Source organism: Pollicipes pollicipes, unplaced genomic scaffold (assembly GCF_011947565.3).
Source record: "Pollicipes pollicipes isolate AB1234 unplaced genomic scaffold, Ppol_2.1 Scaffold_6686;HRSCAF=7923_pilon_pilon_pilon, whole genome shotgun sequence".
In the NCBI taxonomy this organism is placed as follows: Eukaryota; Metazoa; Arthropoda; class Thecostraca; order Pollicipedomorpha; family Pollicipedidae; genus Pollicipes; species Pollicipes pollicipes.
Window position 1 is genome coordinate 6,574,304 of NW_023596921.1, and position 26,262 is coordinate 6,600,565.

At 52.4% G+C, this 26,262-nt stretch overlaps 2 protein-coding genes across 2 annotated transcripts; both read right to left on the reverse strand.

Moving 5' to 3' along the window:
- Positions 1-9,804: 9,804 nt before the first annotated feature.
- Positions 9,805-11,644, reverse strand: LOC119107370 (zinc finger protein 670-like). The gene is made up of 3 exons (XM_037230802.1): positions 11,573-11,644; positions 10,112-10,368; positions 9,805-9,904 (listed from the first exon to the last, which is right to left on the reverse strand). Exons 1-3 carry the CDS (start codon positions 11,594-11,596, stop codon positions 9,805-9,807), a joined length of 381 nt encoding a protein of 126 aa, XP_037086697.1. The 5' UTR covers positions 11,597-11,644.
- An 833-nt stretch (positions 11,645-12,477) lies between these two features.
- LOC119107371 (zinc finger protein 500) lies at positions 12,478-21,511 on the reverse strand. The gene is made up of 6 exons (XM_037230804.1): positions 21,497-21,511; positions 17,749-18,492; positions 15,895-16,037; positions 14,714-14,842; positions 13,824-13,973; positions 12,478-12,726 (listed from the first exon to the last, which is right to left on the reverse strand). The coding sequence occupies exons 2-6, from the start codon at positions 18,485-18,487 to the stop codon at positions 12,478-12,480; spliced, it is 1,410 nt and encodes a 469-aa protein (XP_037086699.1). The 5' UTR covers positions 18,488-18,492; positions 21,497-21,511.
- Positions 21,512-26,262: the final 4,751 nt, after the last annotated feature.

The window sequence follows — 26,262 nt, forward strand, 5'->3', positions numbered from 1 at the left end:
GCAGCATGGTTTGGTGTTATTCGTTGCATTCTTCTGGATAGTATTACTGCCAGACAGAAACTGACGAGCAGGTTGCAGCTCTGGCGGATGGGGCATCCGATGTTTGGGAATAGGCGTAATAAGTGTAAATGTGCATGTGTGATATCTCGTGGTGATACTTGTTATTTTGACTAACCTGCAATATTTTTGTACGAAGTGTCGTGTTTGGAGCCGTCCGATTACGAGAACATGGTGAAGTTTCTTCGTTCTCGGATTTTTTCCGGTTTGTGTGTAGGCTTAAGTCGTCCTCTTTAGAGTGCATTCACTGATGCTGCACATCGTTGGACTCTGCTGCAGAGTGTGCCGCCGGTTGGACTTGTAGGCTTGACGTCGTCACGGATGATTTGTTTATACTTGTGCCCCGCGTGAGTGTGTGCGTGACGTCATCGTCTGTTTAAGGTCTTCAGCTTTGTCCCGTGTTCCATCCCTGCGACGTTGCATTCTGCCAAAAGCGTCTATTGCGCCAGATAGTGTGTGTGTTCGCCTCAGCCGTGTTTTGCCGCCTGCTGTCTGGTGGTTGCGCTGTTGTCTGACGGTAGTGTATCACTGTCTGCCCACCAGGCGGCCTGGCTGCTGTCAATGCTGGATGCCTTGGACGGCTCAGCCGTCGCCGTCGCCCAGCTGCTGCGGCGCGCGTCGCTGGCAGGGGACTGACACGTCCCCGGACCCAGTGGGCAGCCCGGAGCCTCGACAGCCATGCCCGTACCCGCTCCCCGCGCGCCACCGGCCAACTACTGTGTCTCCCGGGCTGGGATGTCTCGTTAGATAATTATTCGAGAAAACGGGTCGCTCCCTTGTTTTCTCCATATTCACCCATTAATGAGGCCTGCACTGCACGCGAAGCTTGTGTGCCGGCGCAGGTGCTATGTGTTTTTACGTCATCTGTGTGTTTCTATGGGTTTGAATCTATGGGTGCGTGTAGTCGTACGTATACGAGAATCGCGGTCTCTATGTTTCTAGTCCTACAACATAGGTGTCAGTGATAACTAGACGTCATCCGACCGTATCGGCTAGTTTTGTTCCGTTCGCCTAATGAGTTTCGTACGACTGCGCTGTAGCTGGTGAGCTGGCTGGTGCAGTACGTCAGGGCGCCGCCGCCTGTCTGGATGAGGTGGGGTAGCGTTCAGCAGGGGTGGGCCGTAGCTGCCCCCCCCCCCCCCACACACACACACCTGGCCCCCCTCCACGACCAATAGTGATGCTCCTCCAATGGTAACCTAGAAGGTGTCTGGCCCCCGACTAGCAATACTGAACTGTGTTGTGCCCTTAACCTGCACTGCCTAGACCCACACGGACGGATGGATCCGTCTGCACGGGACGCTTAAGCCGCTTAATACATGTCACACCAGATCTGCGCGGTCTGTACATAGCGCCGGAGTGACTGGTCGGGGACGTGGGTGTATGAAGCCGCAGCCGAATGTAACGCTTATAACGAGTCATATGCTTCTTCACCCAACATAGCTGTTCGCGCCGCCGTAAACATAACTTCTCCGGCACAGCGCTCTTATCCTGGTTTCTCTTCGACGAGCAACCGCCTAGGCTATCGTTTGTGCCCACTTAAGTACATGTTTGATACAGATGGCTTCTTTTCTTGTGAATGTTGAGTGGTATCGGGCATCTGCCGCTAAGTTGGACGTTTGTTAGCATCGGCACAGGCGCCACATCAGACCAGGCTCACTATGATATATATATATATATATATATATATATATATATATATATATATATATATAAGCCCAATGACAGCGCTAGTGGAATCCGCACGACGACGTTGAATGATGACACCCTGTTTGGAGTAACAACGCATAAACTGATCGAGGGAGGTTTCATGTCAGTATATTCACAATAGTATATTGGCTAAGCCAGGCGTCCTTAAGCCCTTGGATTCGATACATCCTTGTATTTCCTAAGGGGAATACGACAGTCTGAAGGCACAATGTAGCCAAACTGCATCTGATTCAAGAACCCTAACCATCCAGGACTCCAGTTGGCGCCGGCATGCAAGCGTTGGCTAAATGATAGCACATGCACGGTCACGCACTGGGCCGAACATATATGTTAGTGCCGCAAAACTGCAGCAGCATTTCCACCGACATCGGGTGTTTGAGCGTGGAAGGAGGAACCGGAAGTAATTCTGAGCTCGGATTTGTGTTGCCCGGATTCAGTCGCTGTGCAGAACGTCTCTTGTATCACGTTTATCTGTTATCTGCTCACAATAGGTAGGAATGCCCATGACTTTGTCGATAGGGTTTTGTGGATTACTTGGAGGAGAAATGCTGTTCATTCTTAGCGACTAAAAAAGTTTAAAAGGAACGAAACATTGCGCTAAACCGCCTTCATCTTGTTGAGCCATTATTTTGTATCATCATTCAGTCACGTCGTTTGTTTGGCGGGAGATCTATCACAAACGGCGCAACCGCGTTGGAGCGGCTTACTCTGGTAACGAAGACCGTCATCGAGAGATGGAAACACGCATCCGACACGACCAGCTGAGCACACTGCCAGTGAGAGTCTCGGAGTCGGCGACAATGTCAGCAGCCCCCGTTTGGTGAGCTCGTCACACTTGCCTCCCAGCGAGCTCAGGCCACGAGCACGAACCACACTGGGCGCTGCGAAGCAGATCCACAACACCCGCGGACATTCAGCGTGCACCGCCGTCTTTGTCAGGCACGTGCCGCCCGGTCCTCTCTTCTGACCCTTGACCCTGTTGCCGTGCCTCTTCATGCGTCATTGGATGCCACGGTTTCTGGTCCCACGCTTTGAAGCTCACTGGCTTCGGCCGCCTGTCCTCTGCGCGTAAGTTTTCGGTGAGCCCGGACCGCTGCTGACGTCCGGCGTGCTGCGAGTCTGGACCTCGGTGTCCTCTGCTCTCCTCCGCTGGCCCCAGCTGAAGTCTGTCCCAGCCGGGGTCCGGGCTGGCAAGCCCGCCTGGATCTTCCCCTCGCAGCAGATCACCGCGCTGCTCGTAGTCGGGCGACCCGGCACGACGCTGGTAGCCACCCTGCAGTGCGTACGGCTGGCTGTGGCTGTCGTCAGAGGCCCAGTAGATGGAGCCGAGCAGCAGGCCGCTGACCATGAGGGTAGTGAGCGTGGTGAGGCCGGGCGGCGCCACAGCCACGAGAGCCGACAGCGTGTCCATGGTAGGCGCGACACCGCGGAGCTTCTGTACGGGGCACCGCACGGACGGGACTGGGACGGTCCGCTCCTGGTCCGTTCCGAGCCTCACTTTGCAACGGTCAACGAACCGGAACTGGACTGGCCTGCGACCGGAGAGAGCGGCTCAACGGGCGGCCAGCAGCGAGTCTGCACGGCCGTCCGGCGGTCACTGGGCCACGTCTGCTGGCCAGGTACCGGTGCGACAGGCATCTCGGCGAGGCGCGGGCCGCCGGTCACTGGGCCACACCTGCTGGGTAGGTACTGGTCCAACAGCGGACATGTCGGCGATGTCACCAGGCCACCTTTGCCGGCTAGGCAGCTCTCGGACAGCGGACATCTCGGCCAGACACGGCCGGTCGTCGCAGCACGTTCGGAAGCAAAGCCCGGTCAAGCTGCCTCAGCTGTCCTGGCCCATCGATGGTGTGGTGGCAATGACAGTTCTGGCCTTCTGCCAACTTGACTTTTCGAATGCATGTGCCGAGTGACAGGAAGGCGAGCTTATTACATCTCCCGTGACCGACTTGTTATCGCGTTGCTTGCTGTTAACGGTGCACGAGTCCTGAACAGAAGTGACAGCATCGCAAAGTACGCCAGAATGTGCACGTCTGCATCTGCTTGACATCATCAGAGTGCCCTTGCAGCTCACCGCTGCACGTACTGCAGAAGAAATGGGCCTGATTCCACATGACACATTGCTGTGCGCGCTGGCTACCGACCTTGTTTCTGCAGGCAGGGGTGTCAATTTTTGTAAACTATGGGGGGGGGGGCGAAACAAAGGCCCGACAACCTACACCTCCCCATTTTTCTCACCGGATTTAGCCCACTGTATTTGGATTTACGTAACGCATGTTTTTAATCTTTGCATAATGTATAAAAGTACTTAAGCCGTGTAGAAATCATGCGGGGTTGGATCCAGAGAGCAGGCACTGGACGCACACATCTCTGATCGGCACGTGAAGGCGCCTTTTCAGAGGCCACCTTAGGGCGCCGATGGCGCCCTTCTTTGGCGGTCATGGGAGGCAGCACGCATTTTGGTTATGGGGGACGGGGACGGGGTTAGCCATTAAGGACTCGGCCATCCCCACATTCCAGAGTTTTTCACTTTAACCTCACAAATCATTGCGTGTCTTATGGCGCTAGGCATGTGCAGTTTATTGCATCGTTTATTCGCCCAGCTATTACGATTTGTATCTTATGGTGAAAGCAATCATTATAAGAGTGGTACGAGACGCCATTACGCAGAAAGATCCAAGAAGAGAGTCTTTGAGATATGATTATCTTTTACCCACGTTTTTTGTGGTACTCCCGCCAAAAACATTGGGGGGCCAAGCCAACAATGAGGGGGGGGGGGCAGAGCCCTCACAAAAGAATACAAATCGACAACCGTGCCTGCGGGCGGGGCGCATGCGGCGCATGCAGAGTGTGCATTAGGTCTTACGCTTCATTTTGGGGCCAGAAAATCGTAACAAGCATTGCTTGCGGAGTTCAAATATCCCTACAGATTGCACAAACAACTAATTGACGCCCTCTTTACACCATAAGCATGGACTTATACAAGTGTCTGCGCCTCACTAAAACATTTCTGACAGTTGTGGCAAGACGGAACTGCATGGGATGTCTGTGGGGTGTCGGAGGCAGACAGGAGTGAGCGAGTAACTAAAGACTGGAAAGCGTGGGGGATGATGCATACGCAGCATGCTTTCCGTCTAGGAAGTGCACCGCGGTTGCTTCGTGCACCTTGCTGAGGTTGTTCCCCAGGTCTGTGTCCTCGTTCAGTGAGGCGATAACACAGCTGACGCGTATCACCATCGGGCCAACACGCACTCTCGACTGAACACGCAGCTGCGCGACGCTGTTCCCGACCATGAGGCGGTACCGACCGGCTAATTTTCGAAACGTTTGCTTCGGGGGGTCCGTTTCCATTATCCTTGTGCCGGACACATCCCCACGGTTTCCCTGGCACGACGTTGCACTTTGCACGAGGAATTACCAACAGAGCTTTTGTGTGGTATCCAGGTCCCTGGCACACAACGCATCGGTAGTGGCAGCGGCCCAATCTGTCCCAATCTATTTCATATCTTTTTCCCTGGTGGATTCTAAAGAAAGACGGACCTCCCAAGGCGGGCAAGGCTTAGACCTATCAATGCAAATTTTGAACCTCATATTTTGATCTACGTTGGCGTTCAATCCGCCCGCTTTTGCCTAACAAAAGCTTTGTGGCTTACGTGCATTACCAAAATTCAGGCCAAGGAGGTCCGACAGTTCAGCTAGAGGCTATTAACCCGGCCTCAGAAAGGTTTTTCTGCATAAATTGGCTACTTCCTGGCTCATGACACCGCCTTTAGCGACCAAGACACATTTTCTACATCAGGTCTAACTTTGTGTTAAGGGGACCATGTGCCGGCTTGGGAGACCGCCGTTATGAACTAAGAGACCCCTTGATGAACTTGGAGGCCCCGTTTTAACAAGGAGGTTCCTTGGATGAACTAGGAGGTCCCGTTTTAAACTTGGAGACCTATTTCGAACTAGGTCCCCCCCCCCCCGGTATGACCTTGGCCCCGTTATGAACTGCAAGGTTCCCGCTATGAGCTAGTGGGGGCACGCTATATACCAGGAGGCCCCCCATGTGTACTAAGAGGCTCCCATTATGCGCCATGAGGCCCCATTATGAAGAAGGAGGCCATACACGCAAACATATCACTCTCCATGCGCACTCAAGCAGGGCCTGCAGTGTACCGCGTTCGGCCTCATTTCTAACAAGATACGCATGGAGAGTGCTAACTTTTGCAGCGCGGTCATCGCAATCCCGCAAGTCAAATTCAACCCGAACCGTTGACATCTTAATTCATAGAGCCCGCTGTTCCCACCTCCGAGGCATGGTTTTACATTCTGGTTGCTGGATGGGTCGTTGGAAACGATTTGACTAGAATCTTGAGCAAGAGAGCGACTTTACTCATCGGCAGTGATTTACATCCGCGTCCGCCCCACGAGAGCTGTAAACGCCTAAACGCAACCTTCTTCAGATTCAGCATTATGCAGCCATTCGAAGAACAAAAGTTTCCAAACGACCCACTCGTTTATTCTTCAGGCATATCGCGTGAACGTTCAAGAGCTTGGCCGTCGCCTTCCACAGCCGCGAAGGCGTCGCGTGGTGAAAATGACAATACGGTGCCAATCATGGTTAAAAAACCAGCAGCACATGCATCTCGTATGGAAATGAAGCAAATGACACAGGACAAGCACCAAGGAAAGCATAGTGATAAAAAAGTCACACCATCTGAATTCGGGGCATGAGGCCATAACCTCCGTGTAGTCCCACAACCACATCACTCTGCGAAAAGGCGTACAAATCCATGAAAATACTTCGAGATCTTCGGTCTACAACGAACAACTGCACAGCAAGCCGATTTCAGACACCACGCAAACGAAGTACAAGAAACGCATCACACTTCAACATCGTAATGGCTAGCCAAAAGGTCCGCCGAGAGCCTGGCGTCGTGCCCAGCCCTGCCAGATCAGCTTTTTGTTGTGGTGACTGCAGCATGGGGTGGGTGATGCGTCGAGCGCCAGCGACACCGACAGAACATGGCTCCGTCCGAAGGCATCGCGCGGAAGTCTCCGCATGGGTGCGGTCATCGTGCTGCCTAAGAAGCGCACGCCCTCCCCCTTCCCCCCCCCCCCCCCCCCCCCCCACGAGAGACGCATAGAGCCGTCATTGTAAACACCCCAAAGCTGTACTGCGCTGATAAGAAGGGGAAGCATACGCGAACCCCAGCGAGCGCGTTCGGACAGCTGGTGTGTGCAGCGCTCTTTGGCCAGCAAGACTGCTGATCGGGCAGCCCGGTCGGTTAATGTCCCCAGGGTAAGCAAGCGTCTCGACAAGGCGGTATTTATTTGCGCCTACTGGTAGCGACACGTTACGAAACGGGGGACAGAGCTTCCTCCCGGCATGTTCGTCGGCGCAAACACGTCCGTTTTAATATCACAGAAAACAGACCACGTCTCCAAACACCTCGTAGAAGAAATATGGATGCATCTCCAGGTCATACAGCGGGATGGCATATCTGAGATCCTGATAGCAAAAGCACGGCGTCGCCGGTGAGGACGAGTGGGGACGTTCGAGGACGCCAGCAGCAGGGGTTCTGAAACACCTTCAAGCCGCATCATGAGTCTCCTTTTCCCACACGCAGCAGAAAAACCAACCTACGTAAGCTGCACGTGCTGAACTGCGTCCGCCACGCCGCCCGAAAGAGCATGTCCTCAAAGATGCTGGTCTCGCAACAGCAGCAACACCCAGATGTGTGACAAGTTACATGGACGGAGAAGGACATCAAATTTGTGATGATACGACAGTACCTTATTGGGAAAATTTGCCACAGGCCCTTCGTTATTATTCCTGTAGTGCGACATCATACTGCAGGACAAGACACGGGTCAAAAGCTTCTACGCACCGTTTCGAAGTTCCTACGCTCCTGCGGCCATTAGCGTATGAATCGCTCTTTCACTCATTCCGTGGGTGATGTGATGTGCTAAGTGAGTCGACACTACCACGGACATCATCTGTTCCAGAAAGCTGGACGCCAGAACAGAAGCATCGGCAGATCACAGACACACCAGCGGCGGGCCCGAGGCCGGCACCGCCGTAAGGCCATTACAAGATGTTCTTATAAAGCTATGACCCCCGAACCCAACTGTCAATACCGGTGGAACCAAGATGTATTCGTAGCAAGAACAGCATACGGTCAGCGTGTGCGCCAGACCTATTGCCTGTCTTGTTTGTGGCCAGGAGTGCGTCATGCCGGGTGCACTGACCTCCCCGCGCAGCGTTCAAAGCGTCCGTTGTCACATTTGTGTGACCACGAAACGTGAAACGCTGTGAAAGAGGTGGGAGCTGCCATTGAGCGCCTGACCAGCGGCGTGACGTGACCGTCACTGTCAACAATGTGCAGGCCATGGCTTGTCCAGTCCTCCAACGCTGAAACTCAATCGATACACTGCTTCTCAGCGCCTTAATAAATGTCTCTAAATGTCGGAGAGCCAATCGCTTCGTTAACATTACTGTTCAAATTAATTGTTTCTTATTGCTCCAAGACTTGTGTTCTTTAATGAAAACGAACAAATCAAAAGCGGGCAATCTTTCCGCCCCTGACCGCCCTTAGTCGACATCATTTCAGGTATGTGCTCAATCACTCGCAAAATCCCATACGCATATGATCTCTTCAGCTTGTGATTCTGGATACCCTAAACCAGTCCACACCATGCCCCGAGATGTAGTGTGCAAACTCACACAAGCTACGTGAAGCATAACGGCAGGTCAAGTTTCACGAGGGCTAGAGCAAGTGTCCTAAAGGAAAACGCTTGAATCGGCAGTTGGCGGACGCCCGCGCCCGAAAACTCCATACTGCATTGGAGGAGAGTGTGGCACAGTGGCGTGCGCATGTTCCAAATCCTGAAATTAACACCACCTTCGGGATCGGGCTGCTCACGAGTAACCAAGATTGCACTGGAATAAAAATTGATAACCAACCCAAAATATAAACCTTTAACCTACCCTGAACACTATGACTGACTGCTGGCCCGTCGTTGTATCAGTATGATGAGCATCGCATGTGGTTCTCTTCACCAGCAGATTGGCTGCCGGAAAATGTGTCGTTTTTGGTTTACACGTATGCATCAAATTAAGCACTATCATTGATATTCAACATATCGCGAGTCCTGGATAGCGTTAGCACATCCCCTGAACCAAAGGCCGAGGAGATTATAAGCATGTGGGATGATGCGAGTGATGCCTGAAAAAATGTACCTGAAACAATGCTGACCTCATCATAGCCAACGGTTCAAGGCTGGTTTGTGCACTTGTTTAGCATAAATACCATTATTGGCATTTCAAAGATCATTTTTCACTTGGCCTCTCGGTAGACGTCTGATTAGACAACCCGCCAACCGTGTCACTGAAATCAGTGAACCCATACATGCCACCAGATATACATACTTTGGCCCCAGTGCTGTTTACCACAACAGCGCACACACACTGTCTGTTGCTAACGACTTGTCTGGCACAAGTTTGCCGCTGTAGAGCTTGGAAGTGTGAGGTGGCGGTGGGAGAGACCGATAGGCACCCTTCCATAGCGCCCAGCACACCCACACCAACGGAATCAGTACTCAGTCACAGACTATTGGACCACAGCCCCCAGATCACCAGCGGTGCCTGTCCCATGCCCGTTCCTGACCAGCGGCAGCCTCGTCCCATCCGTTACGCGCTCAGACAGCCTCCTGCGAACCAGGCGGCACGGGGCGAACGGCGGCTCAGATGGCCTCACCCCGTACGGACGGTGGCTAAGGTGATGGGTTGTCCTGGGCCGGGGAGGAGGGGAGGAGGGGGGAGCTGTACGGGCGGCGGCTCCGAAGGTGGCATCTCCCGGGCCGGGCCCGTACGGACGGTGGCTAAGGTGATGGGTTGTCCTGGGCCGGGGGAGGAAGGGGGAGCTGTACGGGCGGCGGCTCAGAAGGTGGCCTCTCCCGGGCCGGGCCCGCACGGACGGTGGCTCAGACGATGGGCTGTCCTGGGCCGGGGGGGAGGGGGGGGGGGAGAGCTGTACGGGCGGCGGCTCAGAAGATGGCCTCTCCCGGGCCGGGAGGCGCCGTGCCGACGGTGACGAGGAGCGCCGGCGCCAGTGTCACCGTCTCGGCGATCACCAGCTGCGGTCGGCTAGGCGGCGGCGGCGGCGGCGGCGGCGACTGTGACTGTGACTGTGATCGTGGCTGCAGCTGCGACTGCGGCTGCGACTGTGACTGCGACTGCGACTCCGACTGCGACTGCGATTCCGGCTGCGGCTGCGGCACTGACCGCTGGTGCGGCGGCGGTGGTGGTGGCGGCGCCGACTGCGGCGGCGGCGGTGGCGGTTTGCTACCTGACCCGCCGCCCAACGCCGGGTGGTACGTGCGCTCGTGCGCCGCCATCTGCGCCTCCGTGCGACACGCTTGGCCACACGCCGAGCACTGCAGCTGCGACGCGTGCTGGCGGCGATGGGCGCGCAGCAGCGTCTCGGTGCGGAAGGCGGCGGCGCACACGGCGCACGGGAAGGGCCGCTCGCCTGTGTGGATGCGTTGATGGTCGCGCAGCGACTTGCGCGTTGTCAGCTGTTTGTTGCAGCTCTCGCACGTGTAGCCGATCTGAGGGAGGGCAGCGGGGTCACGCCCGGAACGCAGGGAAACTCCGCAACCACGCGCCGATCGAGGTCCGGCGCTTAACACGCGCTCGGGTCAGGGAGTTGAATCTGACCCCCTCCCCCCAGAGGCTTTTTCCAGAATGATTTCTCAAAGCGACGCGTAGCAGCGCCAAACATTGCATGGCTGTAGGCGGCTGAAAAACGGATCTTTTAGTGCACAAAATTAGATGTTCAGGCCGCTGACCTATGGCGGGTCAAAGTCAGGTCGTGGCTTTCAGCGAAGGCAATTTCTCGGGAATCGTTCACTCTGATGCGACAACGGGGTGTTAGACGAAGCCAGGCACCCGGGTTTCTTATGCAATGGAACAACTAAATTTATAATTATAATAAACTCCTTTACCTAGGGTCAAGCATAAAAGTCAGAGCAAGGTCAAAACTAAATTTATTTTTCACCACGAGCTTGCTGGATCTGGTAGGTTCTGGTGCTCATTTCGATTCGCGCATATTTCATGTCATGGACCGCAATAGCCATGTTCCATGGACCTCCCAAATGTCAGAGGAGGTCACTGACGTAAAAATAACACAGGTCAACATTTTAATTCAGGAGCATATCGCCTAGTGTAATACCTGACGTTTAACCAAATGCCGAAATCGAAGCAAGCTCGTAGGTTTTGGCCCTTGACTTTCGAAAGGTGAAAAGTCACTTACCTTGAATAAAGATCCGTGACCTTTTGGCTATAACAGGTATCTAGGTCCAAGGCGGTTGCATGAGGAAGTCTGGGGCACTTTGGGTACCAATCTGAAGTTTACACTTGTTTGACCTTATTTGATCCAAAGATCACGACCTAGGAATATCACACTTTGACATAAGTGAGTTCACATGTAGGCCAGCCCACCCCGCGAATTTGGTGTCCAGCCCGCTTACTTTCTGAGATATCCGGGGAGTCAAATTGACCCCACCCCACCCGAGCGGATCGTATTTAAGCGGCCACCGGGCGCGTGTTAAACGCCTCGCATATGTACAGAAATTCGCCCACACTACCCCTCCCCTACCCCTAAACACTCCCTGCATGATAAAATAGGTGTATGTACGTAAAACAACACGTCATCCAGATAACACACGGACGCACACATGCACCCCCAGGGCGCCATCTGACCGGATCGGCCCGGCCCCGGTGCCCCAGCGAGCCTAACCAGCCGCGGCTCACCTTGTCGCCAGTGTGGGTGGCCATGTGCTGCTTCAGCTTGTGGGCGGTGAGGAAGCCCAGCTGGCAGACACAGCACTGATGCGGCCGGCGGCCCGTGTGCTCGATCTGGTGCACCTGCCGCGCGCCCACGCCCGTCACTGGCCCCATCGCCGTCCGAGCGATACACTAGTCATTGTATGGCGTGTGTTTCTCCTGTGATCATTGGCGCCGCGGCATAGCACCAGAGGAAATTAAGCCAGCAACCGGGTGCACTTCCATTTCAAGGTTGTGGTGGCCTGGTCTGGAGGCGGCGGGTAACGCCACGGAGGTGCCGCCTGTGACAGACCGTTTTTAAGCACGCTACGCTCAAATCTAGAGGGCCAACACTGACCCGAGCGGATATGACCTGACATCAACGACGCTCTCATCCGCATGGGCATGGACATTATCTGCGGTCATCACAACGCAGACCCCGCCAGACGGAGCCACCTCTCGGAGCCAGAACGCGCACCGCTGCACACGGTCGGTCGAGGCGTCGGCCCTCACCCACCTTGAGATGGTAGTCGGAGCGGAACTGGCGGCCGCAGGTGGGGCACGGGTATGGCGTCTCTCCCGTATGCACGCGCCGGTGGCACTTGAGGTTGCCCAACTGGGTGAAACTCTTGCCGCAGTAGTCGCAGATGTGCCGCTTCCGCGACGAGTGGACCTGATGGAGGGGAGGGTCAGCCTACGCAGGACAGCACACATGGATGCCTGGTGGCGCCCTCGATGTACACACTGGACACTGACGATTGGCGGAGCGATCAACACGAGCCATGCAAACCATCACAGCAACTTTTTAGAAACTCACACAATTTAGAGACTTTTTACACAATTTAGAGACAATTTTAGAGACTAACAGTCTCTAAAATCTCAGCTGGCATAGCTCATAACCACGGGAGCACGGCCAGCTCACTGTCTGCAACAGCCGGCCCCGTGTTCGGCCGTGCCCAACAACCACGCCTCAGCACGGCGGCCGTGCCGTCGGCAGCGGTCATCACCTGTTTGTGAATCTGCAGCGACGAGTGCTGCGTGAACCGCTTGTGGCAGTCGGGGCACTCGTAGGGCCGCTCGCCCGTGTGCGTGCGCCGGTGCACGTTCAGACTGTCGTTGGACTTGAAGCCGGTGCCGCAAACCTACCCGGCATGGGGGGGGGGGGGGGGCGTTACGGTGCGGCTCACTCAGAGCTGCGCGCCCCCCAGCCATCTTACACCGGCAATACACGTGTGTTGTGTCGTACACAGCGTTTAACGAACGCCACTGAATGTGCTATGCCTATGAGCCGGAGCGTACGTACATTCACGTCGCATGGATCCGAAAAGAGGTAAATCAGTTTCACGTTTCATTAAAGCAAGTCTTTCTTAAAGAATAAGACATTATATGGCATACGTATGCCGTTGCAGACAACGAAAGGTATGCGTAAGGTACGATGTCTATCATTTCAATATGGTGACACATCATCATTCATCATATGTCGTAGCATTTTATGATACCACAGTGCAGCATCATGAAACACAACACTATTTTATCACTTCCACACCACACCATTATCACTTCTCATCAATAGGGCAACACAGAGTAATGCAACGTACTACAGAAGTCTAACGGAGGGATTGAAACGAGGCACTAGTGTCACCGATCGAATGAGCATTCTGACTATCGTCGTCGTCTAGTATGTTGGTATGCAGACAACGCTACGGTCAGTTACCACGGCGGGTGGTCCAGCCGCCATCAGGAGTTGTGGAGCCCTGGGAAGGACCCTGCCATCTGATTATCTGATGTGATCTGATCACTACTGGTCATCTCCTAAATATATTGGGGATGAAGTCCTTATCAGAACACAGCCCGCCGACGGCCGGAGAGGTGCCTGGCAGAAGCGTGTACATCTGCACATGAGACGAGGCCGACAGCCCGCATCAGTGACGTTTCAGATATCCGTATCAGCGACGCTATATACAATGACGTCACTGCGGTTCACCCAAGTAGGGCCTATTCCGTAACCTGTCAATGGTGTGCTCAGCTGTATTCGATGCGAATCCGTATAGTTCGGACACCTCAGCCAGCGCCAGCAGCATCTGCTGCGTGTTGATACCCATCTCGCTAAAGGCCGACACAGTGGCGGCGAGACCCACACTCTCGCAGGTGGCCGGGAGGGGACATATCCACCCCACCGGGGACTGCGGGAGCGACACACCCGCGTGCTCGGGCCGGCCGGGGAGCAGGCGAGACCCACCTCGCAGGTGAAGGGCCGCTCGCCAGTGTGCCGCCGCTCGTGGATGACTAGGTTGCTGGGCCGGTAGCAGCGGTAGTCGCAGTAGCCGCACTTAAGCAGCTTGATCATGCCCAAGTGGCGGCGCACGTGCTTCCGCACCTCCTTCCGGTCCTGGTGCAGAAATAAATACTTTCTTTCGCAAGCCCCTCGCAATCGCGTTACGCGTACGCAGAATAGAACACCATTAGTGAACAAGTCGGTGCGCTTTGGATTTTACGGCAACACAAGTCTGCCACATCTCTCACAAACTACAAACTCACGTTACTTCTTAAAGGGATTGCTCCACATTTGTACGGGGTTGCCAAATGCTATTTCCGCAGCTCTATTGACTAAGACAGAAATGAGCCTGGCAATCCATAAGAATAGCGCGATAACCAAGAATGCACATGCACGTAAAAAACATGACATCACGGACAAATATACAGAATAAATGCCAAAAGGGCTTAAACACGCGCCCACAACGACCTTCGGTTTATCTCGCACGCATAAATTAACAAGCCACCTCTCGGCGAATTGAAGCACTACAAGTGAGTCAGCCCGTTCACTGCAGTGGTCATTCGGACGCGACCAGTCTGGCAGCCAAGCTGACGACACAACTAGGCCACGTGACGCAATCAGCATTGCGTTGTATAGAGCAGTGTTTTGTGCTTAGAAGCACACCAGCAGTTGTAAGTGGGGTTTTCACGTTATATCTGATGCTTGCCTAACTATCTCCAAATGCGGAACATTCCTTCAGCAGCACGATAAGTGACCAAGATGGTGCACTCTCGACTGCCGTGCCGGAGCTCCCAGCACCGTGCAGACCCGGGCAGAGCCGCTCCGTGTCACGCGGATCATCGCACGCGGCCCACCTTGATCTTGGACAGACAGACGATGCATTGGAAGCGCTCGGCGCCACCGTCGTCCGGGTCGACCACTTTACGGTAGTGTTTGTCCACCTCAGTCCAGTCCGTGCGCGTCTTGGCCCGGCTGGTCGGCGGCTGCAGGCGGCCAGACATGGAGTTTACCGTTATCGTCACAGTTCACGGCACGGGTGAACGATGCCGCTCTTGGCAACAGATTGACTGGGGTCATCGAACGCTATGCATCACTCACTGAACGTCAAGGACCAAAAATGCGCTAAGTTAACTGGATGACGCACGCCCCGCTGTCGTGCCTGAGCCCCTTATATCAAAATACACAATGCATACCTAGTGCACAAGATGGTATACGCACAGACACTCCGCATATATATGCATGTGCGTGCGTGCGTGCGTGCGTGCGTGCGTGCGTGCGTGCGTGTGCAGATGCGTGTGTGTGCATGTAATTACACAGCAATAAAATGTATGACCCTGTGCATTCCAGTAAACTCAACACCTTGACGCGATAATATCATTCAAATCCTCCATTCAACTGGCCATGCGGTGTTCAAGGTCAAGAAAAATACGATTGCTGAGTCGTTCATAGCTAGCGTTCATGAGCACGACTTTCAGAAAACACGACCGTTAATAACTCTCAACAAATGTTGTGCCAGCTCCGCAATATCTTATTAAGAATGACTTACGAATAGCGTTGTAGCCGAGTACGTGAGTGCAAGTTAACAATTCTACCCCACGGATAACAGCGCAAGAATACCACGAGAATGGGCCAAGACACGAGCACATAACGATATTTGGCACAGTAAGCACTTGTGCTTGACGTGTTTGCTGTGCTCATGCTTGTGCTTCCCGTTGCACATCTACCATCTATCTCGTCACTACCTCTCGGGTTACTGAAGAACTACAAGTGAGTGCTGTCATGCAAACGTTCCATGACGCAACCAAACAATGACGTATCGAGGAGCACATTTACTAAATAGAAAATTTTGTCTAGGGTCGTTTTTTACACTGAAACGTCCAACAACAGTAATAGTTGAGTTTATTCCATCATATTTGATGCTGGCTTCAATATCTTCAAATGTGGAACATTTCCTTTAACCTCTCGTCTGACTATAATGGGAGCGCTGTTCGTTATCGCGTGTCATCGGTGCCCCAGCGGCCAACCCAGTTCTAACCCGCTGCCGTGCCGCCGTCCCCTCGGCCTTGGACTCGTCCGGCCGAGGCGAGCCCGGGTCATCCGAGTCGGCGACGACAGCCGGCGGCGCCGACGAGGCGTGCGGCAGGCGACGCTCTGATGGGGGCTCGGTCACCAGGTCATCTGCCGCAGAGTGGTCATGCGCTCAGGGGCACGGCGAGGCGGAAGGCACGAGGCGAGACGCTGAGAGCGAACAAGTGGCTCGGAATCCGGCGAGTCATTGGCTGGAAGTCAAGCGAGTCAATGGTTGGAAGCCGATGGAGCCAAAGTTGGTGAACAGGGTGGGCTGTCACCCAAATGAGTCTGTTTGCAGAGTGCAAAATTGGGTTTTCTACGCGTAGCGGAACGCGGAACTACATGCAAGGCACCAAACACGACTATAGATAAGAGTATTGTGATACAACGCATATTTAGTCCGAAACCAGCACCCCACCAATCAGATGGCACCACAACCGTTACCATTCCAATCACAATGAGCAATGTCCAAGAGCCACGTAACAAGCGACACCATGACGAGCAGCATGCCATCAACTGAACACACAACTACAAACTTGGTAACCACAGGCGGCTTCCGCTTGCTTCAATGCACAAAGAAGCTATGTAATTGGTCGCGGTAGCTTCGCCACCCGCGACGTCACGATAACTTACTAGCGTGGCCTGACGTTAACTCATTGGCGTGACGTGACGTTAACTCGCTCGCGTAATGTTGCGTTAACTCATTAACAAGGGGTGACAAAAACTCATCAGCATGACGTGGTTTACTGATTAACTTGACGTGACGTGACGTTAACCCATTAACGAGACGCGACGTTTATTCGTTCGCGTAATGTGATGTTTACTCTCCAACGTGACGTTAACTCATTAACGTGAAGTGACGTGACATTAACTCGTTAGCGTGGGGTAGCGTTAACTCGTTAGCGTGGCGTGTCGTTAACTCATTAACGTGACGTGACGTTAGCGTAACTATGATGAGAATATGAAGTGATATCAGTTAACATTCGTGAACCATTTAGCACTACTCGCTCAATTGGACACATCGCCCGCATAACGCTGTTCCACGCTCTCAGGACGCAACGCTGTAAAACGCTCTCAAGACTACGAACAGATATAATTTGGCTCTCCCCTTACTTCGCCTTGCGAGAGGCCGGCGCCTTAAACCTATGTAAAGCACCGCCCCCTGCCATGTAACATTAGTTTGCGTTTCAATAGTGCAGAGCGCGTCTTAATGACCCTTTTCTTCCAAGATTTCAGTGCCTGTGTCAATTGGCAGATCCCTTGCGTGCAGGGACACAGTGTGTTAACAAAGGACTGCGGCGCATGTCGCTACGTCTATTTTGTGGAGCACCAGCGACCACATTGGCCACATAAGCACCCAGGGGCTAACGCGCATCCGAAATTTAAACCCATGCCCCCTCGTGAGAGTCTGACGTGCTAACCACTCGGCCAATACGCCCCGCGCTATATTTATCGCTGCTAGGGCTTTGCGACACGTTTTCGACAATTTGGTATTTCCACAGTTCGTCTCCCCCACATGTGTCAACATTGTGTCACTGATACCCGCAAAACACACCGCTATGGCCCGCCGTGGCCCACGCCGATATTAGACGAGCGTGAACTGATGTCGTGGACCGTCACAAACGTTGAACTCGTGGCATACGCGCATTCCCCTGTCATCCATGAAACAGACTGTGCTGTGCGTCTGGTTAAAATGCGTACACAGACGGGCACAGACAGGCAGACGTACGCTAATAATACAGCACCTAAACTGGATCCTTCCAAAGAGTGTGACTGGCATAACAGGAGACAGAGACCAGCTGCAGCAGGCGGCCCTCACCGATATCGGTGATCTCCATCTTCAGCGGTGTCTCCGGGTGTAACGCCGCGTCCGCCGCCGCGGCCGGCTCGGTCTTCACAGGCCCTTCGCCAGTCCGCAGTCGGCGCCGAGCGTTACTCGAAGGCAGTGTGCCTTCCGCGACAGCCGGCGGCGCAGTTACGTCGGCGTCCGCCTTCGACGCCGGTGGTGCGAGCGGGCCGCGCGCGGGCGCCTGCGTCCCAGCGTCAGCGACACGCGACACCTCCGACACGGAGATCTGGCCGCGCGCAATGAACGTCTGCCAAAACTTTTGCTTGAAGTCGGCGCGGATGCGCGAAAGTGCCGTCTCATACTCGTCGACCAGGTTAAGCTGCGCGGCGCAGCCACTGCACACGTACTCAGAGTACCGGCCGAGCTCGGCGGCACGCAAGCTGCTCTGAACGCACTCCAGGATCTTGTCAGCCAGCACGGCACTGCTCGTGTTGGTGAAGGAGCCGTGGATGTTCCAGTAGACATGGTCCAGGCCCTGCACGTTACACACCAGGCAGTAGATGGGGGCGAGCGGCGGCGCCCCGAGCTCCACCGTGCCGGTCTGTAGGCGCGGGCCGCCCGCCAGTGGCTCGACTAGGCCGAGCACAGTGGCGCCTGGCGGGGACGGCATCACCACCGCCGGCGTCGGCACCTCAGGCGGCATCACCACCGCCGGCGTCGGCACCTCGGACGGCATCACCACCGCCGGCGTCAGCAGTTCAGACGCCATCTCTGCTGGCATAGGTGAGCACAAGGTCGGGACTCAAAGACATTGTAACGTCTCACTCACCATAACTTGGCAGGTGACAATTGCTCTTTAAGCCGAGCACCGAACTTCAATGCGACAGAATGTCCCGAATGATTAACCAATGAATGTAGACTTAGCGTGCTTGCCATGTTTAAACTTGGATGGTGTTTAACATGCACAAACAGCACAAGAACCAATGTCCCCCTTTTGATGCACATGAGGCAGAAATCAGATGAGCACTGGTCAGCTGATTTTACACCTACACATATTTTACTCCTTACCCCTATGCTCATTCCACTGTCTGTGTACAAATAAAATGTAACCAAAATAGCAAGCAATAGCAGGCAGAGTCATGATGCCCCATGCTGTTTGCCATTAACAAGGACTGTTGAATATTCATTCGAGGTTTTGGGCTGAGATGGACAGGTGCACTGTGAGGTCTTTGTGAAGACTGCATCTAGGCCCTTGCCTGATGAGAGGAAGGCTGACAGACCCCTCAATGCTTTTTGTGGATATCTTGAAAGCCAAGACAACTTGAGAGCCAATTGATGGCAGTAATATCTGGGAATCATGTTCATGAACAACAGATATGAGCCACTCGGCAATGACATTTATACTGAACTTGAATGCTGTATGGCCAGTGGAATTGCCAGATTTGAATGACATTTTTATGGAGCCATGGATGCCTGCGTAACTGAATACTCAAGACATCTTGGCAGGCATGTAGCTGGCATGTGAAACTGAGATATTCTGAAAATGTGGCTTAGGTGCAAACAAAAATAAAATTTGGATGGGCCTTCAGAAATCCTCAGGTCTAAGCCTCATACAGGCCATTTTCCTCACAAAATGTTGGGAAAAGTTGCTACAAGTTATGGGAAAAGAAATCATTGCTCTTGGCTTAAAGAATTTGTGGTACAGGAATTGTCACTGATCATTCAAGTGTGCAGAAATTTTACTTTGTTGTTGATTAGATGATTGCCATTATTATATGTCAATTGGTTTGATGTTGATTGGATTTACAACAGGACACTGTTATTGTTTGGATGTACCTGTGGCACACAGTCACTCTTCAAATATTCAAACCATAAGAAATGTACCAGTTTTGACACACTGCAAGTCAATGAGAATGGGTCAAATCCTTTCTCTGATGATGATAGTTAAATTATCGGTCCTGGTAATCAAGGTTTCAATCCCATCCCCAATGATTGTGGTGGGAATGATTGCAACCTCATCCGCACATGTCCTAGCACAGTAAGCACACCTAAGCTGAAAGATCCCCACTGTATGGTATGATGATACAATATTTAAAGACCAAAAGGGAATGTTTTACATGTGAATATATTGAAGCAAGCATCAGATATGAAGAAATAGGCTCACTTACCACCATTGGTATACTTTTAAAGGGAAAGGACTGCTCTACACAACACAATTTCTCTGGTAAATATCCTTCTCAGAACATCACCATTTGGTTGTTCCCATATCTTGCACTATAGAGTGAAGACCAATTAACAGCTGCTATATCTGGAAATCATTATGTCCAGATTACATGTGGATATTGTTATATCCATGAACCATGTTCGCAAACCAGACATGCATTGTGTGACAATTGTTTTTATCTGCCTTTGTCTTGATTGCCATGTGACCAGAAAAATGACAGGATTTGTGTAAGTTATTACAGCATCATGGATGCCTGGTTAACCTTGAAATAGCCTGCACAAAATAGCCTGCATATCTTCACAGGCATGTAGCTCAGAAACTAGAGAATTTTAGGTCTTAAGAAGGGCAAAGCTGTGAACTGCACTGAGTAGTCTTTGGCTTAAACTTTACTTAAAAGTTACTTCTTCACTTACTTCTTAAAAACTTCACTTAAAGTTACTTTCTTAAAACTTCACTTAAAAGTTAAGGTTACTTCAGTTAAAAGCCCCATGCAAATGTGTAATGCTTTCTTCATAATGCTAGAGCCAAATTCTGTTAGATTCTGATGAGCAGCTTTTGCCTTTCCACATCTCTAGCTCAATTCCCACCAGATGGACATAACCTATTTCACTTGTTGCAAATAACGCAGCATAATGAGCAGGAGGGAGCATATAGAGCCAGCACGGCCAGCATGTGATAAGAAATAGTTGAAAAATAGCTGGAAATGCATAAGATTTGTTACAGACTGTCACATTATTAATCATTTCTGTTAATTTGCAGCAGTCTAAAAAAATACTTAAGTTGGACAAATCAACACTGCGCAGTGGAGGTAAGTCAAAATTGGGTCGAAAATGATAACTGATGTGAAACATCTGGGATAACAGAAGCATCAGATTGTTGGAAAGGTGTGCAAACAATTTCCAGAAAACACAACCCAGAAATAATTTTCCATTAAACATCTAAAAGATCAGCTCATCAAGAGAGCAAAAATCAGCAAGAGAAAAAATCAAGAGAGCTCTGCACACAAGTGCACCAAGTTCAGAGTATAAATTTAAATAAGGTGCCTGGCCATTGGCACAGTGGACCCAGTTTTGTTGTTGCCTAACACCAGAGTACAAGGGAAAAATGCTACCAAAATTACCTGGGTAATGCAGCAGACTTACTCCAATGCATTCAGTGCATGCACACTAAACATTGGTAATCAGGGCTTAATGCATGGTTACCATCAACTTCATAACACTGAGCTAACGTCTTACGGAAAGGTGATGTGATAGCAGCTTGAGGTTAAAACACTTCCAAAGCCTTTTTCAAGCGAAGACAAATTGCATAACCAACAAAATTTAGAGCGAGCTGAGTTTCGCGCCAAGTTCAGTGGACCGATATACCTGGCAGCAGGAGTAATCAGGACCTCAATTCTCAATGCGCTTATGATTACTAATTTTCATAAATCTTCGAACATATGATCTTCTTTTCTGTTATTAATCCAAACCTTCCAATAACCATTCAGGCCTTTCAGGCGCTGGCATGCAATCGCATGCACGAAATTCAGTCAAAACCAACATGCAGCGGAGCTACCTTTACCTCCCCGCCGACAACCCTACCTGCGGGTAACAGTATCGGCACATGTGGCGCATCAACAAAGCCACTGGAACATTTAGTACCAATGCTGCCTAAATTTGGGGTGCGGCTAAACCCTTTCATTTCCGTTTAACTGACAAAGCTTCCGCCCTCGAGTTTACCTCAGATCACGATGAAGCTTGTAATGAAGCTTTTTGCCATGCGTAAACTCAAAATGTTCCTGGCCGAACGCGGTGACAAAACTTCGGTTGGCTCACATGAGCCACCTTACTCGTTTTTCATCAATCTTTCTACTTTAAACTTAGCAACATTTTTATACGCTGTCAACACCCTCTGGATTAATCACACCCCTAGGCGCATGGCTCCAAAGCACGTTCATTCTAATCCTGAAGCCCGGCGGATAGGATGTCCGCAAACCCATATCGTCCAATATCGCTCACAAATTGTGCATGTAAGGTGGAACGAATGGTCAGTACGCGCCTCCCATGGTTCCTGGAAACAAATATGTTGGACGGCTCCAAAAGTGGTTTCCGAAGTAACCATAGTACTGCAGAAAACATCATACATCTCACTATGAATGCACAGGCAAACTGGGATCGACAACTTCCCACCGTCGCTGTGTTCTTTGACCCTATATCAGCATTTAGCAAAGTTCATCGCGACACCGTGATGTGCAAGTTGGATGGTAATCGCCTTAGGGGCCACTTAGCGTATTTTCTTGCTTATTTCTTACGGAGCTGTTCCTTCAGTGTACGCTGCCAATCCACGGCACCTGACTTACACCGTATGGATCATGGTGTTCCCCAAGGTGGTGTTCTTTCTCCAATGCTGTTTCTTATCGCCATAAAAGATGTTTTTCTGACACTCCCCAACAGCCTAGGATGTATCCAATATTCGCTGTTTGCTGACGATCTTGCTATATGGAGCTCACACAGAAACTGTCGAGAGTCTTTCACAGCTTTACAAAAAGCAATCGATCATTGCGGGATGGGCTGCTCAGAATCGGGCCTCTTTCTCTCCACTCCCAAGTCCACCATGCTCATTTTCAAACGAAGCCTTTTACCGTCACTTGCCGTCTCTCCAAAAATTTGCGGTATTCCTATACCATCCTAAAAGTCGCACAAATTTCTCGGAATTACATTGGACTCAAATCAAACCCTCCAAGCACACATAGAGGATGTCAGAAATTGATGCTTAAAATGGCTTAACGTCCTCACGTGCTTTGTTGGTCATACCTGGCATGCAGACCGAACGACGTTTACCACACTTTATTTAGGTCCCATCCGATCAACACTGGAGTATAACAGCTCCATATTCAGTATTATCTCGGTCAACCTTTGCAAATGCTTGGAAGTCATTCAAGTCAATCTGCCTGCGTCTGATCACAGGGGCCTTCCTCGCGACCCCAGTTCTCGCCATTCGTTCTGACACCAACCTGCCAGCGCTGGGAGGCTGGCGGTACATGTTGCTTCTTCGGTGCTGCTACAAATGTCAGAGCGTGATGAACCACGCGGTATGCGCCGCTCTTGAAACCAATAGACCGCACCCACAAAGACAGCAGCACAGGTCGTGCTTCCTGTTCGACGCTATCAAACGGACGTGACGAGCTCTTGACATCCCATGTATACGTGCTGCTCATAACCTTCCATTGACGCCGTTCTGGTTTTACAATGATCTATCGATAGAGTGTCTATTTAAGAAATCTGAATTGTCTCCTGATGAGGCATAGTCTGCCTTCCCGGAGTACCGAAATACGCACTCCCAGTCCGTTTTCTTTTGCACCGATGGACCTGCTCATGGTGACCAGGTTGGTGCAGCAGCCGTCAGTCCTGACTTTCGATTCACCGGACGTCCTCCAGATTTATGCAGGGCGTTCTCTGCGGAAGTATATGCTATAAAACAAGTGCTGTTGCACATCGGAGTCGGGCGTATTCCCCAGGCCACGATACGCACAGACTCCAAGGCATCGCTGCAAATTATTTCCTTATCCTTCCTTCAATAATCCAATAATCCTTCAGATTATTTCAACCACCCGAGAGTGTATGACATGCATAATATAATGCTTTCGCTACCTACCGACCAACGTGTGACCTTTCTGCGGACACAAGGACATCATGGCATCGCGGGAAATGTCCTCGCCGACACCCTTGTGAACAAAGGTATCCGTCTACCAACGCCTCTGGAAGTATATGTGGGTCTAGGTGATGTTCTTCATTTAACTGAAGTCCGTCTCCCTTGGTATTTGCAGATTCGGCGGGATGACTCGCATGCTAGCCACATGTATCGAATCAAGCTTACACTTCAACCATGGGTGACGTCCCATCAGGAGAACAGGCAGAGAGAAGTGGTTTTAGTGCGTTTGAGATGTGGTCACACTCGTCGCACCCACAGCCACCTATTCAGTCGCTCTGCACCACCGGTCTGCGAGACTTGTAATGCCCGGCCTACGGTTGAAGACGTACTGGTCAGATGCGCTGCTCTTACCCGGGAACGTCGCTGTGTCATGAGTTACTTGCTAGCACACCGTCTGCTCTACATGCTCCAAACGCTGCTGGGCGACGATGTTCCTGTCTTAACGGACCTTCTCCTGGGCTTCGTGATTGAATCGTCACTGGATGTGAAGATCTGACGACACTTGGTTCGCCACTTACCACCGTGGTATCTATGAATAATGCCGAGAAGAGGCAACGGCCTGGCACTCAAAGTAGCCAAGCCTTTACTCGCGGTGTTTCCCACATATATGCACTAAATTGTGATCCAAATGACGACCTTTGTTGACCATGTTTTCCGTATTGCCTAGCCTATCAAAGCAAAATTGTATATGTGTGGTTTTACCTGCTTCCCCGCTCTAAAGTGGTCACCGGATTTATTTAGGATGAGCCGGTTTTTGTGCGGGGTCATTTGGGGACCCCGCTTTCCCCTCTTGGTGAATAACGTAAGTCGAAGCCACTAAAAAAGTACTCACCAAAGGGGATTTTTAGTACTGATTGGTCTTTGTAAGCAGTTCAGCGACAATCCGTACTAAAGAATCGTCAAAGGCGGCTACAGCCATGGCCATAACCGTGGTGGGGCAGCCGTTGAGGCCACGCAGATGGCGCCACCCAGTCGCGGTCAGCGCAGGGGACGCCCCGCCCGGCGAAGGTACGGACAAGCGAGAGGCAGGTTCAGCTCGGATCTCTCCTGTCGATTGATTGCGCTCTCTGCGCTGACACCCCAACACGCTTGGAGAAGCCTGCACTAGCAGTGAAGTATCGCCTTTGGAGGCGTATGCATCGTTGTCGTCCTTTTGACTGTGGGACAGGCTGGTACGGTACCGAGTGCTGCCATCGCATCATTTCCGCACCACCATTGCGTTAGCAGCGCGGGCAGTGATCACCGCACCCTTGTTATTCACCTGAGACGGAAAACGCCGGTGGACGGAGGAAGGGTGGCAGTGATTTGCCAGTTCAGTTGTGAGCAGTTTGACTTCCAGCAATTTTGAGCCCGCGTCAAATTATGAAATTTGAAGGTCGCCGAGCATAGCTGCATGCTCTTGAGACGGCAACATTGTTACCCCTTTGTATATGTTTGGACCTCATAGACGACGCCAAAGTTATTCTAAGCAAGCGGCTTGGCCAGGGTGCGATGACCCTAAGAGTCGCACCCGTGAGTGCGCCGCTGTCGCCGGGAAGATCTGGAACGTGTCCGCGAGCCGACTCGGGGGGACTTTAGCCTCCTGTCAACTCGCCGGTTGTTTATCACCGAATTTTTCGTGTGGCTAATGTCAGCCGTGTCCCATTCACTTTCATTGTTCACCGTCTGTAAATTTGTGCATCACGATGAGTTGCATCTTCTATATTTGAACGACTTGACTCATGTGACTTGTGGCCTGGGGTAGCATTAAAGGCCTTTTTTATTTCGCGGTCAGTCAGTGCGAACTGTCACGTGTTTGTGGCCTGACAGCTGCTTTCACTGGCCTCCGCGAACGTCTCTTTTTATCTTGGTTCGATGTCGTGACTCGCATACATACTCCACACGCTGCCAATCTGGGCTGCGGCGGCCCCTCGCAGCTGCGTGGCCACGCCTCCTGCGCCCGCGCGCTGGGGCTGGCACAGCCCGTCGCAGCCCTACCACGGCCTCTCTCCCGCCTCGTGACGTTCCATACGATGCCGCTTGCGGGGACGATGGATGGTATGTTCTGCGTGATGTGCGCTGACGCAGTGCGTGAGACAGTGATTGAGCAGCCCTCCGTTGGGATGTCTGACGTCATTTTAGGTCACGTGTGTCATGTGACGGACGCGCAATTTGGGACCCGCACTGGTTGGGTGCGCAATTTTCCGCGAAGCTGCCATCCTGCTTATATATTGCAAATGCCTGGACAGCGAATGTGGTTTCCGTTGCCCAATTTGTCATCAGCACGTTGTTATCGCTGCGATGCATCCGAAGCTTCACGGTGAAGGGCTGTGGGTTTTGTCAAGGTGCCCTCGTGCCCCTGGCAGCGTGCTTGGTGTGTGGCTGTGTTGGTGGCATAACGTCAGCACAGACCTGAGCCGCTACCGTCCCGGATCCTACCGGTGGCGGTGTGTCGCTAGGCCCTGTCGGTTGCGTTAGGCTGCCAGCCTGGACCACCGGCAGTCCTGACCTGCCGGACCGGCCGGCGCCTGCCCTGCCGGACCGCCGGCGCCGAGGTGGACCACCGCAGCCTGACCTGCCGGACCGGCCGGCGTCTGCCCTGCCGGACCGCTACCTGATCTGCCGGACCGGCGCCCGATCTGCCGGACCGC

Coding starts and splice junctions, on each gene's coding strand:
- LOC119107370 (XM_037230802.1), bottom strand. CDS start 11,596: ATGGCCACCCACACTGGCGACAAG. Junction 10,369..11,572: donor CCACCCACACTGGCGACAAG/GTGAGCCGCGGC, acceptor GCCCTCCCTCAG/ATCGGCTACACGTGCGAGAG. Junction 9,905..10,111: donor CACCCGGCGTTGGGCGGCGG/GTCAGGTAGCAA, acceptor GCCGCCGCCTAG/CCGACCGCAGCTGGTGATCG.
- LOC119107371 (XM_037230804.1), bottom strand. CDS start 18,487: ATGGCGTCTGAACTGCTGACGCCGGCGGTGGTGATGCCGTCCGAGGTG. Junction 14,843..15,894: donor GGACGGCGGCACGGCAGCGG/GTTAGAACTGGG, acceptor GGCCGCCTGCAG/CCGCCGACCAGCCGGGCCAA. Junction 12,727..13,823: donor AGCGGCCCTTCACCTGCGAG/GTGGGTCTCGCC, acceptor CATGCCGGGTAG/GTTTGCGGCACCGGCTTCAA.